Raw genomic sequence first — 12,272 nt, 5'->3', positions numbered from 1 at the left:
TTGGATCATATAATAATAGTCATGATAATAGCAAAACCCACAAAAATTATCGTCTATAACTTGAATGCTTACTAGATACTGAATCCTATACTGAGTATTTACATGCCCTGTTTCATTTAATCCTCAAGAAAACCCTGTAAGGTTGGCATTATCATCTCCATGTTACAGATGAGAAACTAAGGTTTAAAAGGTTAAGTAACTTGAGCTCAGAAAGATTAAGTAGCCTGCCCTAGGGATCACAAGCTAGTAAGGGTGAAGCCCATATATATTAGAAACCCAGATCTGCCTAGTTTCAGACTCTGCTCTTAATATCTGTAAGTTCAGAAAGAATAGTGCTGTGGTGACTGTGTCTTACAGGGTGTTAATGAGGATTAAAGAGAATTGTCTCACCTTTTTCTGAACTTATTGTCATCTGATGAAAATGACCTATTTGGGAAGAAATTCTTATTCTATACTATTCAATATGAGAAGCTCCCAGGTATTTGATTGGCTTGCCATATTCCTTCTGCTAATTCTGGAGGAATCCAGTAACAGATATTTCACATGTAAGAGGACAGATTACATTTGAACTTTGAATACTAGGCAACTTCTAAAAATATAACCAGCATTTTACAGGCTTTTTTTTCCTCAAAAATAATTTGTTTTGTTCAAGGAAAATTTCTATAAAGCAACATTGGCATGTAAGCAGGCAAGAACTTGTGATGCTCTCAAGCTAATTTTCATTTACCTTCAAGTTCTTGAATATCTTCCCATATTATAAACAGCATACTAACCAAACCCGTATGGCATTTGGAAGAGAAAATCCAAATTCACTGTGAATGGAAGCCAGGCAAGAAATGTTTAGTTAGTGGGTGGGCTTTGGTTGTCATGGAAACTCAGCTCTGTCATCCTGTGTTGTTACTAGGCAGGAGCAGCCAGGTCATTCCATAAATCATTTCTGTCATAGCTGATGGTGATGCATTCCATCTGCTCCATCACTGCATGCCATAGTCTGCCCATTTCAAATCCCTTCCTTCAATCCATCTGCTTCCCCCCTTCAACTGGACACCTCCCCAAACACATTCTTTCTCTTACTTCCATTACAGATTCACATTCACTTTAATGTATGTTTAGTACTCTCAAAATGTACTAAAAAACAAAAACATTGCATTATCTTGGGACAGGAAGGATTAGAATAGATGAAGAGAAGGAACTTAATGAGGATTACATTTGAGAGTCTGACATACATACCAGAATTTTATGTTAGATATTAGAGATCTTTGAAAGTGGTGACTATGATATAATTGAATTTTAAGTTCTTTAGAATGTGATATTTTAAATATAGCATCTAGTTTTAGATGGAGAAACACTATGCTGTTGTCATTAGAAATTAATTCTGTTTCCCTCGTTATCTGATATATGTCTTTAGAAGATCTTTCATGTGTGAAACATCAGAGGGTACAACCTTTGTTCTTCAGTTTAGGTATTAAAGAGCACACAGAATACTGTGTGATTAAACATGTAAGGCCAGATAATGCATTTGCAAAGGTTCCTTTATTTTAGGTTTAAGCCTAGATAATTGTGGTCTTAATCTCAGGATAGCAAGAAAGAGAATTGTACATGAAAGTATTTACACAAAGTTTCCAAAGCCCAGTGGATTATGTATTAGTTTAGATAATAAACTAGGGTAGATAGAAGGAAAGGAAAATCTGGGTATTCGTGCCATTTCTAATGTGTTTCCCTGAACATTTGCCAGACAATAACCCTTTAAGATTGTGCCCATGGAGAGTTATATAGAGGAAGAAACATCTGGTTTATTTCAGTGCCTAATACCATATCAAAACACTTGGTCTTTAATTTAGAGGAGATCAAACAAGAGAACTGTTTAACTTTGTTGATTATATCAGACTTCTTTGTGATAATTTATGTTTTGATTTCCACCTCAGAGCAAGAAAAAAAGTGACTCTGTGTGTGTGTGTGTGTGTGTGTATGTGTGCGTGTGTGTTTGTGTTTTAATCTGGATAGTTAAATGGTCAGTAGTCTCTAACAAAAGAAAAGAAAATTCAGGGAAGTTGATGTTTAAAAGTAATTCATGAAATAAGTTTCTTTGTTCCTTAGACTCAATAACATTAGCATAATAAAGATTAACTGAAATGTGCACTGTAGTGTTTAAAAAATTGGGCTCACAGTTCCAGGGTTGGGTTTGGGTGCTCTCCATTGTTTCTTTTTTGTCTGAGGCCCTTTTCATTAGCCTCTGGCTTATTGGCACCCTGCTGATTGGAATGGACCATGACTGATAGGAGGAGGAGCCTCATTTGTTGCAGTAAAATGAGGCATATTACCGTTTAAGCCTGGCAGAAGGTATTGGGAGTTATTCATCATTGGTCATTTAACAGTATGAGGACCATGGACTGCATGCAAAATGAGTTCTTACTTTGTGTTTCTGCTCTAGACTCTAAATCACTCCTACCCTCCCCTTTTTTAAGTGACTGACTTTTTCCTTTTTTCCTTTCAAACATCAGTGTAGGAGTTCTTTAAAGCCAAAAAATATGGAAAAAAAAGTATTATTGATTTAGACTGTTCTTTGCCAAATAAAGCCTTGTATTTAGAATCTCTTAAGATTGCATAGCAATTTGCATAGAATAAGTATAATTTGTGATTTGGTAATAGAATAAACATTCAGAGATAAAGTTTAGTGAAACAATCTGTGATCCGAAAAGCTGTGTTATCATGCTTTTTAAATGTTGTATTGCTTCTCCTCTCTTATGGTACACATTCTTTTTATGAAAGTAAAAGGGACCAAAAAAGGTCCTGTAACTTGCTAGGCCATCTGTAAGTTTAGGGAAAGTATTGGTAACAGTTCTGCCTATCATCAGTTTAACTGGCAAAGTAGAACCAGTGAATGTGATGAGTGAGTAAAGTTTTTATTCTACAAATGAAGAAGCTGCTTGTGGAAAAAAATACCAGAAATGATATATATATTTTTTTATATAAACAATTTTTTTATTATGATATTGTGGGGTACAGTTAAGGGTTAGGTATACAAATATGCTTCGTTCAGGCACTCTTGTTGATAAGAGGTGTCTCCCCGGATATTTTTATACTTGGTAGATTTTTAGTACTGTTTCTCCTGTTTATACAGTGGGTTTTTAAAGCTCATGCCTATTTTATATATAGCATCAGAGCATTTTGCTAAGTCATTTAAAGGTGGTGATCCTATGACTCTAAAAAAGCATAGCCTCTTCCTTCTTGGACATAAAGGAGCTTTCACCAGTTCTTGGCATGCTTAGGGATTGCTTAACTATAAGGGCAGAGTTGTCAGGGAAAATAAGGATTGGTAGTCCCTTTCTACCCTCAAAAGCCCATACCTACTTACTAATGATGTGATATGGACAGCTTAGTAAATCAACACTAATTCCCAGAAAATCACCATATCATTACTCTCAAAGCTTATGCCATAAAACTGATTTGAAATTAAGTCATCTTTATAACAAGCTCTTTTTACTCCCTTTGGTAGCTCTGTTACTGACCCATATAAATATTAAGTTAAATACCATTTACTGAGTCTTTCATTTTATCAGTTAATATTATAGCAAATTTGAAGTGTAATTTAATCACTTAAGTTCAAGAAAATACGGGGCACCTGCTTGTATAAGACAATGGCAGATGATAATAGATTCAGTGTTGGCCAATATAAGGTCCTTGCCCTCAAAGAGCTTATAGTCAAGGAGGGAAAGACAGATATTCAAATAATGACAGTGTACAGTGTGAAGTAAAATACCAAAGAGAAATTCAGGTTATTCTGAGTATAAGAGGTGAAAATGACATGTAAATAGAGGTGACATTTGAGCCAAGCTTTGATATTGTGTAGAATTCCATGGGGACAAAATAAGAAACAGGCATTCTGAAAGGAAAACAAACTGTGTTCAGAAAATGGGGGAAAAAAAATACTTTGTTTGGGTCATAGGATACATAGGTTATAAGTAGATTATAAGGTAGAAAGATATTTTTACATTTTTGTATCATCACATGTCATTCTGTTTTAGTAGGCAACAGGAAGCATGGGATTTGACTGTTCAAATCTGTGTTTGAGGACAGTAGTTCAGGCAACTGTGTACAGAAAAGGAGAAAGGGAGTAATTAGAAATATAAAGAAATAGTCCAGCCACAAGTTCTAGTAAAGATTTGAAGTGGTGTCACAGCAGTGAGAATGGTCTGTGCCTATCCTAGAAACATTGTACAGAACTGTGGGTATTGATATCTACAGAGGGAAGGGTGGAGGAAAAAAGTAGAGAGATAGGTAGTGTTTGTGGTGACCATCAGAAAGGTGCTGCTAGCTGAAGTAGAGAAGACAGAAGAGTAGAGATAGGAAGGATAGGAAACTTGCAGTGGTGATGCAAAGTTTACGTTTGGACATACAGAGTTTGAGATTTAAAAAAAAAAAAGCAAAGCCGGGCTCTGTGGCTCAGCCTGTAATCCCGCGCCTTTGGGAGGCTGAGATGAGTGGATTGCCTGAGCCCACGGCTTCGAGACCCGCCTGGGCAACTTGGTGAGACGTCATCTCTACAATAAATCAAAAAAAAATTAGCCGGGTGTGGTAGCGCGCGCCTGTATTTCCAGCTACTTGCAAGGCTGAGGCGGAAGGATCGCCAGCGTCCAGCAGGCGAGGCTTTGGTGGCTGGGAGCAGCCACTGCACTCCAGTCTGGGCGACAGAGTGAGACTCCAACTCCAACTCAAAAAAAAAAAAAAAAAAGCATATCCAAATGGAGTATCCAGTAACCAGCGTGAGGATAGAGATGTCCATTTAGGAGTCATTCACCAGGATGTGGTAGTTGATACTTTGCGAAGAATAATGTTACCAAAAGGTAAATAGAAAAGAAAACTGAGACTAGAACTGTAGGGAAACCTATGTTAAGGGAAATGGAGGAGTAAAAGATGGAACCTAGGTAAACTATATCCAAGAACTGAAAAGAATCACTTAAAGGAAAATTTCTGTACTTTGAACCCCCACCATTATCAGTACTGTTGTGGAAGCTGAAGCTACAGCAGTAAATAAGATAAAAATCCTTTATCTTCTAGAACTTACATTTTACTAGGAGCAAGGGTAAGAGAGTTAATAAACACGTTTAGATGATTGGGAATATAATGTGAGCATGGTGAAGAAAACAGAAGCAGGAGGGTGAGGCCAAGAGAATGCTATTTCTCCAATGTTTTCATGCTATTAATCCTTAGAAATGAAGATTAAAAATCAATGAGTTGGGCTAGTTTATAATAATGACAGGATTGCATAGAGCTGAAGCTTTTCTAACTCATCTATCTACCTTAATATTAATAACCCTGACCAATATTATAATCAAGATATATTTCATAAAAATTTGCATTGGTTGCTCATAAAAGATATAATTATTTGAATTTTCAATATAAGAAATAGTAGTTTATAATGGTAAGAGGTGTGTTGAAGCATGTTTTTGTTGACGTTTGATGGCCTTCCCTAATTTACTTACATGGCTGAAATAAATGTATGTGTGCAATCCAATAGGAACCAAAATGTGGTCTCTAGCGAATTTTTTCATGTGTCCCATGAATGTTTTAAAAGGTAACAATTTTAAGAACTTTTAAGACCAGCAATATTGTTCTATTCTACCTCCCTGTTACTAAGTCTTCCCAAAGTTTTTTGAACTCTTTTTCATAGCTTTGCTTTTCCAAAATGGCTTTCCAACTTGGATATACAACTTATAGATCTGACTGTTTGAGACAGTTGGTGTTTAAAGGCATTTACGATTACAATTTACTAACACCATACAGATTTGCGTATTTTATTTGAAGTGGATATATACATTTGTAGTCTAAAGAAATCAGACTTTGGGCTGCTTGTGGTTTGGAATTGTCTTTTTGTTTGTTTTTGGGTTTTTTTGAGTCAGTCTCACTGTTGTCAAGGCTGGAGTGCAGTGGCATGCTCACAGCCACCACAGTGTTGACCTTCTGGGCTCAGGCAATCCTTCTTCCTCAGCCTTCCAAGTAGCTGAAACCACAGGCATGTGCCACCATGCCCAGCTGATTTTTTTATTTATTGTAGTGACAAGTTCTTACCCTGTTGCCCAGGCTTGTCTCAAATCCCTGAGTTTAGGTAATCCACTCACCTCCACCTCCCAAAATGCTGGAATTACAGGCATGAGCTACCGCACCCAGCTGGAATTGTTTATCTTTTTAAAAAATGAAAGCCAATTTTGTTTGTAAATTTCGACTTGTAGAATATTGTTTTGCATGGACCTGTTCTATTATCTGGCTTTTTCTGGTATTGAGAAAAACATTCTTTAAAACCAGTGCTGAGACCCCTTGTGTGCCATAATTCAAGCCTCTTTGAATTCATTAGTACACTAAGCTTGTTCAGAGAAGGTTATTTCTATTAGATGACTCTTTTTAAAAATATTTGACCTCAACTTGTCTACATAAGTTGATTTGTCTGCCCTTAGTTAAGTGCTGGTATGCATGATTTGTTATGCCTGTTATAAGAATAGGATTGTCCCAGAGGAGACCTCTTAGGGGCCCTTGGTGCATGGATTAAGGGCACTTTTAAATATTTACTGGTTAATTAGATAAACTTGAATGAATCTCTTTCACTGTTTATTTTTGTCAATATGAAATATATATTAAATATGGAAACAAAATTTTTAGCCAGAATACCAATATTTACACATCCAGGTATTTTATTCCCTTCAAAGTACACCTGTTGGGAAGTGAAGTCCACGAGTCATTTTGGGAACATTTTCTGAAGCATGTCAGGGTTTTTTCACTTGCTTTAAGGGTGACAAAGTATCCTTTAAGAGTAATTTTTTTACAACATTCACACATTAAATCATTTGGAGTTAAAATTGGCAAAAATGGCCGGGCGCAGTGGCTCAAGCCTATAATCCCAGCACTTTGGGAGGCCAGGTGAGAGGATTGCCTGAGCCCACGGGTTTGAGACCAACCTGGGTGACTTGGTGAGACCTTGACTCTACAATAAATAAAAAATAAGCTGGGCATGATAACGCACACCTGTAGTTCCAGCTACTTGGAAGGCTGAGGCAGAAGGATTGCCTGAGCCCAACAGGTCAACGCTGGGGTGGCCATGAGCATACCACTGCACTCGAGCCTGGGTGATGGAGTGGGACTCCAACTCAAAAAAAAAAAACAAAAAATATTTGAACTAGAATAATAAACTGATAGTATCTATTTTATTTATCTCATATATTCATATGGTACCTTTTAATCTTTGTTTTAAAACTGTAATGAAGTCCAAAAATCAATGAGAAAATTTTTCACTCTGAGTCCTAGGGATGGCAACTAAGACTATAATAATAGTTCCATGTGAACAGATTTGTATTTATGCTGCTGTCACATATTGATGCATCCTGTATCTCTTGTTTTATGCTTAGATTTATTCTCCTGACCATACCAGTAGTAGTTTTCCATCAAATCCATCCACTCCAGTTGGATCACCTTCACCTCTCACAGGTAGGCTTCTGTTTTATCTAACTACTGTATAACATGAGTAGGGCTACTTAGAAATGTATCTAGTTCATTTACTTTTTGCTCAAATTTAATAAAAATTTATGAACTACAATTTAGATTTTGACTATAAGAAAGTATAGAAACTGAGCCTTTCCCTTGAGTTTGTTTTGGAAAATATTAAAATATTTGGTAGTTTAAATTATTTATTAAAATCTTCCATGACTCTTAGTATTTTGTAATTTGTGGTAATATCTAAGAACATTTTTTTCCCGTCCCCCCCCGAACAGTTTTTATAAGAGGATAAAATAAGGCCAGGCAATCAGGATGAAGATAAAATATGGAGAAGTGAAATGAAAAATTTTTATAAGATAGCATATAAAATAAACAAACATAATTTATTTAAAAGTACTTTCTTCCTTGTTCTCCACACCTTACTATTATACCATTGTAAGACTCAAAGATGAATAACAATTTCTGGTAGATAGTCTGTTTTTTATTTTTAGGTCAACTAAGTCATTTCACATATATATAAAAAATATCAGAGACAATATAGTTCTGCTAAGTAAAAGCACTCTCTGTGACTAGATACAAATATTGTTAGTGGGGATAAATAAGTGATTCACATTTGCTTTATTTCTTCCTGGATTTTTTCATATTAGTTTGGACAAGTTTAGATAATATCCTGCAGTATGAAATTTGTTGAAACATTATTATTTTTTAATTGGAGTCTCACTCTGTTTCCCAGGGTGGAGAGTGCAGTGGCACATTCATACCTGCTACAGCCTTTGCCGGCTGGGCTTAAGTGATCCTTCCACCTCAGCCTTTCAAGTAACTGAATACAGGCATGTGCCACCAAGTCTGGCTAATTTTTTTTAATTACTGTAGAGACTAGGTCTTGCCAAGTTACCCAGGCTGGTCTCAAACCCCGGAGTTCAGGCAGTCTTCTCACCTCCACCTCCCAAAGTGCTGGGATTACAGGCATAAGCCACCATGATTGTTATTTTAAATGGTAATTTTTCAATTTTAGGAATAAATATAATTATGTAACCATGCTTAATATCCGTTACGTTGTAATTTTAAAACTTGAACTATATTTTTTGAGCAGTGTTTGGAGAAAAACCTTGCTGAAGAAAAAATATATTACTTTATTTTGAGGAAAAGACATTAGGCATTCGGGTAAAATTGCCATAGTTTTCCAACAATAGTTGACCTCAGAATTAATTCTGTTTTCCTGATCAAGCCATTGGTTAAGACCGTGTGGTTTTGCTTTTTGTTGTAGTTAATTTTAAGGCTTTTTGCACCGGTCACTGTTTCTGAAAATCGGGAGTTGTAACTCTGCTAAGAAGCATTCCAGCTTGGAGATGATGAACTGCTGGCAGCTGCTTTCAGCTATTAGCAGGTTCTGCCACTTTCTCAGACACCATGGCTTCAGCTGTCTAGTAAAAGTTGAACAGCTGTTCACCACATAGACAAGACTATGAAAGACCCATTGACTTAAAGTTGTTGTTTAGCAGAGCTGAAATTACAGGAAGAATGATGTAACTTTAACCCTACTCACCCTCTTTGCACAGTTGTACTAAAATTATCAGTGTCATTTTTGCCATAGCCTGTTTCACTTTCTCATCTGAGAGATCCACATCACGTTCTCACTGCCTCTCCTTTTTTGCCCAGTAAGATAACTACCAAAGTGTTCTTTGGTTTTAGTTAACAGTAGATAGGAAGACAGGCCATACCAGAGCTCAGCATCTATGAAGTGACATCAGTGAAATGGAAGATCAAAGACTTTAGACATTTTCCAAAACATAATGATTCCAAGTAAAATCTCACATTTTCTCCTCCATCTTTATTTGATGTTTAATTAGTGATACTCTCTTTTTCTCCTTAATTCAGATGATTAAAGAAAATCTGGACTATTGAATTGTGTAATGAAGGTGTTAATAAGCTGCTTTTTCAGTTCAACAATCATAATCAGAGAAAAGTACTTTCACATATTTCTGCTGAAAAGGCAAATCAGTGACTGACTCTGTGCAGGTGCATCTCTCCCACTTGCTATATCTAGTGCTTCTTTCTTATCTCTATATCCTCTAAACACACACACACACAACACACAGCAGAAGAGAGATGAGATGGAAGAGAAGAGGAAGAAAGGAAAGCACTGTGTGATAAAGTATTCACTATCAAAGGGAAAAAGAAAAAGACATAGCAAACCAGAGCCACTGTATAATGCAGAAATTATTTTGTATCTTGTGTGACAGTGGCCTGTTATCTAGAATAAAAAATTCTACTCACTACATGCACTTTACACTTGCCCTATTTCTTATGCTTTTGAGCATCATTTAGACCAGCTCAGACCTTGTAAGGTGCACAAACCACATGGGCAACTTCTAAGGCAGTCACTCTCATTTAATTCCCTATTTTCTTTGGGAAATGGCCAGGACCATGCATTTCTATCTAGAGAGTACTTATGAGGAAGGTTCTGAGATGTTAATTGTCCTGGTTAGGATGCTTTAGGCTGAAAACAAAAAGCTCTTGTCTCAGCTTAATTGAACAAAGAGAATTTGTTATCTTGTATGACAAGAAGTCCATAGCAGGCAACAGCCAAGGTCCTGGCCCCATATGTCAGGGTTCCTACTCTACTTCTTTGCCATTCTACCTCAAGCTGGTGGAATTCTTCAGGCTGATGGTAAGGCAGCAGTTCAGGGTACTCATGTGAACATAATGATGTCCAGTAGAAGAAAAAGGACTTTTCCTTGTCTTTTTTCTTTTCCAGAATCCTCTTCAACAAATTTCCCCTCACATCTTATCGGCCAGCACTGGACCTAATGCTGTTGCCTGAAACACCATATTTACCTTAGCATCAGGATTTATTCCAAGGTCTGAGAATAGAATTACTCTTAGTTCATAGTAGGAAAGGATAGACCCACCTTCCACACTCCTTGTGAACAAAATCAGGCTCTGGCAACAGGTAGAAGAGAGGAATGACTGTCTCCTACAGTTGTATTTAGGAAAAGACATAAGCATTTACTAATTGGTAGATGTATTTACTAAAGGAGCTTGAAAGACAGACAAGCAAAGTCATCCTTTACCTTTCTTTACCTCCTCCTGCAATATAAATGAAGAAAAGTTCAATAATTGCAGACTTAATAACAGAAAGTTCACTGTAAAGATAAACTTAAAAGGAGAGAAAGAAATTCTCAGTTGGGGCTATATTAATCAATGAGATATTCATTTTTGTCATCTGTTAGAATGCCTGGTATTAAATCAGGTACTTTTCGGTCTAGTTGAGAAAATGAAATAAACACTTGAAAATAGAGTTATCAGAATTTACTGGTAGTCAGGATAGGTTTCATGAAGAAGAGTAGGATTTTTAAAGGAGGAAAGATTTCTGGATATAAAGGGAAGAGCATAACAAAGATCCAGATGTGAGAGAGTACACAGCCTGATTATGAGCTGAGATGATATTGATGAGATGACTGATTGTGTAGTTTTCATGGGTGGAAGTATAAAATGGACAAATTAAGCAAAGTGCATTAAGGATTAGGATTATCCAACCTTTTTCAAGCATGGGGGGAATCTCATAATAGTTTGAGTTTAGGGTAAGATTACAGAGAAACATAACTAACGCAATAAGAAAAGATGTGGTAAATGGTCCTAAGAATTCTCTCAACCACACAAAATGTTGGGATCTGTTCTCTAAATTTTTTGACCAATTGTAGTGGGTGAAGTACTTGCTAATTTCTGCTCAGAATGAGAGCAGATTAGAAACGCTGAGTGGGCCAGGCTTGGTGGCTTTAAACATGTAAGAATAAATACAGACCGAACTCGGTGACTCAGTCTGTAATCCCAGCACTTAGGGAGGCTAAGGCAAGTGGATTGCCTGAGCCCGCTGGTTCAAGACCAGCCTGGGCAACTTGGCGAGACCTTACTTCTACAATAAATAAAAAATTAGCCGGCTTGGTAGCACATGCCTGAGGCAGAAGGATCACTGGAGCCCAGCAGGTCGATGCTGGGGTAGCCATGAGCATGCCACTGTTACTCCAGCCTGGGCAACAGAGTGAAACTCCAATTCATAAAAAAAGAAACACTGAGTGAATTTTAGATCAAAGTCTATCTAGATTATCTAGTCAACTGATTAAATACCTAGCTAGTTTATTTTCTGGAAATGTTCATAAAATTTAATTCAAGTAGGTTTCTTATCATTCTTCTTGAATTAGAGCCAGCTTTTTTGGGTGGTCAGTAAAAAGCCCAGGGCAGTTGTAGAAACTGTTTCCTACATAGTATAGTTGAAAGCTTATTCTTATCTAATAAAAGTAAGTATAAGCCCAAAACCATATTCTATCAACAGACATCAGATGACAGGGGAAAAAAGGAAAATTACATATTCTGTAGGAAACCTCTGAGATTTCTAGCCTTTGCACTTTTGTTTTTCCATATTTATGCATTAATGCTATGGTTAATGGTTGCATGCTGGATGCACCAATATTATTCCAAATTTAATCTAATTCCAAATTTAGTAATAATTCCAAATTATTCCGAATCTGCAGATTTGTCTAATGTTAGAGACATGCTAGCATTATGGTTGTGGCCAGAATTTTAATCCTACCCTAACCCTCAAAAGTCTCAGTATAGCTAATACGTCATTAGTGGTCCAAGACTACAAAAGTCTTAGGATATGTACTTTTCCCCCTTTATGTACGATAGCTCTGTCATTAGGAAATGATAATAATGTCCCATAGTTAGAAAAACCTTTAGGCTTGTGAAGTGTTTTCATATCTCTTACCTACAGATAAGCCTTGTGA

General features: G+C 36.7%; 1 protein-coding gene across 4 annotated transcripts in view; it reads left to right on the top strand.

The window, feature by feature from the left end:
- TCF12 (transcription factor 12) overlaps positions 1-12,272 on the top strand; it is a 402,148-nt gene that overhangs the window by 352,604 nt on the left and 37,272 nt on the right. For all 4 annotated transcript variants that reach the window (XM_008073760.2, XM_008073759.2, XM_021706851.1 and 1 more), the window contains exon 11: positions 7,398-7,476. In XM_008073760.2, coding sequence (XP_008071951.1) covers positions 7,398-7,476 — 79 coding nt within the window. The remainder of the gene's footprint in view (positions 1-7,397; positions 7,477-12,272) is intronic.

Source organism: Carlito syrichta, unplaced genomic scaffold, assembly GCF_000164805.1.
Source record: "Carlito syrichta isolate Samal-C Ts95f unplaced genomic scaffold, Tarsius_syrichta-2.0.1 Scaffold316060, whole genome shotgun sequence".
NCBI classification, from domain to species: domain Eukaryota; kingdom Metazoa; phylum Chordata; class Mammalia; order Primates; family Tarsiidae; genus Carlito; species Carlito syrichta.
The sequence above is the reverse complement of the archived record's forward strand: the minus strand, read 5'-3'. Positions and strand labels throughout refer to the sequence as shown.